This window comes from Etheostoma spectabile, chromosome 15, assembly GCF_008692095.1.
Source record: "Etheostoma spectabile isolate EspeVRDwgs_2016 chromosome 15, UIUC_Espe_1.0, whole genome shotgun sequence".
NCBI classification, from domain to species: domain Eukaryota; kingdom Metazoa; phylum Chordata; class Actinopteri; order Perciformes; family Percidae; genus Etheostoma; species Etheostoma spectabile.
Window position 1 is genome coordinate 17,265,532 of NC_045747.1, and position 2,235 is coordinate 17,267,766.

General features: G+C 44.5%; 1 protein-coding gene across 6 annotated transcripts in view; it reads left to right on the plus strand.

Annotated features, from left to right (window-relative positions):
* Positions 1-2,235, plus strand: part of ppfia3 (PTPRF interacting protein alpha 3) — a 31,215-nt gene that overhangs the window by 11,874 nt on the left and 17,106 nt on the right. For all 6 annotated transcript variants that reach the window (XM_032537432.1, XM_032537434.1, XM_032537436.1 and 3 more), the window contains exons 11-12: positions 559-642; positions 907-1,038. In XM_032537432.1, the coding sequence (XP_032393323.1) occupies positions 559-642; positions 907-1,038 (216 nt within the window). The remainder of the gene's footprint in view (positions 1-558; positions 643-906; positions 1,039-2,235) is intronic.

A 2,235-nucleotide genomic window follows, 5' to 3' on the forward strand; every position in this document is an offset into this window, starting at 1 on the left:
TGTGTGTGTGTGTGTGTGTGTGTGTGTGTGTGTGAATGCGTGAGTGAATCGGAACACGAGATGTCAAGTGACGGATGAATACCGAATGTTTTTATCAAGCAGCGCCAGTAATTCATAAGCAAAGGATCTGAAGATGAAAGCCAGCTCGTGACACACAGTCAGCTCAGCTATTTGATCCTTGGGCGCTCAACACGTCAAGAACTGCATGCCGCATACATTCTTCATGACTGACTGATTTAATTGCTCGTATGTTAACCTCCAGCATTCCTGTAAACACAATATTCACTCATGCCAAAAAAACAAACCCACTTCATTCGCTCTCCTCCAGGTAGCCAAACCTCCTACATGGCTACTGTACTTACTGCATGTTCAGGCAAGATGGCTTCCCCTGGAAGGATGAGATGAATGGCCCTATAAGACACATGCAAACAAAGCTTTTTGTTACGCTATGATCTGTACAGGCATGTAACTAATTGGTAGACTCGGTCAACAAGCTGTTTCCTTTGTGTTAATTTGTATCAGGCTCTAACCCCGCTTCCTTCCTCTGCAATCACTCAGGCGGAGGAGCGTCATGGTAACTTTGAGGAGCGACTGCGACAGATGGAGGCGCAACTGGAGGAGAAGAACCAGGAGCTACAGAGGGTGAGTCATGCTTGCTTTTCCATCTCTCTTTCTCCTCCTCTGTTTTCATCCTCCCCCCCTCTTTCGGGCCGTTCCCTTTGTCAGCCCTTACAAAGGCGCACTCATTTTCGAAACCCTCTACTTGACCGTGCAACATTCAGATAGAAATCTTTGTCTCTCGCTCTCTGTCGAGCAGAATGCTTGTTATTAACTCTCCCCCCCCCCGTCACACTCAGATTTCTTTCTTCTCGTTCGCTCTCACCTGTCTCGCTCTCTCCCCCTCAGGCGAGGCAGAGGGAGAGGATGAACGATGAACACAACAAGCGCCTCTCCGACACGGTGGACAAGCTGCTCTCTGAGTCCAACGAGCGGCTACAGCTCCACCTGAAGGAGAGGATGGCCGCCCTGGAAGAAAAGGTGACCTGCTCAGACCCAAACCACAATTCACAGCCTCTCCTCATTTTGATCTAAACCTCCTAAATCTCCCCCCATTTCTTTAACCGAAAATAAACTCTTGGTGTGGGGTTTGTCCACCTGGCAGCACCTCCCTGCCCACCAGGAAGTGAATTCCCAAAGGGTCTCAAAACAGCTGTGGATCCGACATCCAGAACAGCGTTAGTAGCACTTAGTACAGCACTTAAGTACAGGTTTAGTGTTGTACTTTTTACTGCACTGCAATAGTCTGACAGCTGTAGTTGCTTTAAATACAAAACATATGATCACATTATACAATCAAACGCATTAATACAGATTACACTTCCCAGCAGTATGTCAAAGATTTAGAATAAGCTTCACCTTGACCAACTGTAAAAATGCTAAGTACGCATTAATGCTATGATAATAATAATAATAATAATAATAATACTATCACACAGTAGATAATAGCATAAGGCTCATATGGGTCATTGTTCTGCATTTCACTTTAGAAACATTTAGAAACTTTCCCTTTGAAAGTAAAGGGTCTGAGTGATGGGTGAAAATCTGGCCCAAAACCAGAACCAGCTGGTTCCTTTTTTCTTTACCTGCTTCCTATAGTGCCTAAATATAAACTATATTAAGAACTATATAACGTTTTATAACTATTCTTACCTATTTTCCTTCTGTTGTATTTACCAGAGGCATTTTCTGAGCAGTCAGAATCTCAAAAGGAGCCTATTTACCGTAAATCACAGAGATGATTACTGTCTATTTGCAGGAACAGGAAAACTTACTTTTGAAGGCACAGGGACATAACACATGGGAAACTAGGCTTAAACCACTCTGTTCCGTTTGAACAGTCCGTGGTAAAAACTGAAAACTGGCTGGCATTATTAAAGGTCCCATTGCATGCAAATTTCACTTTATGGGTTTTTTCATTAATATGAGTTCCCCCAGCCTGCCCATGGTCCCCCAGTGGCTAGAAATGTTTATAGGTGTAAACTGAGCCCTGGGTATCCTGCTCTGATGGGCCAATCTGGAATCTTGCTCTTTATGACATCATAAGGAGCAAGGTTACCTCCCCCTTCTCTGCTTTGCCCACACAGAGAATTTGGCCCAGCATGAGAGAGAGAGAGAAATCATGGCTTTCAAAGCTCATTGTGGGACTGGCTCTAGTGGCTGTAATTCTGCACCAAG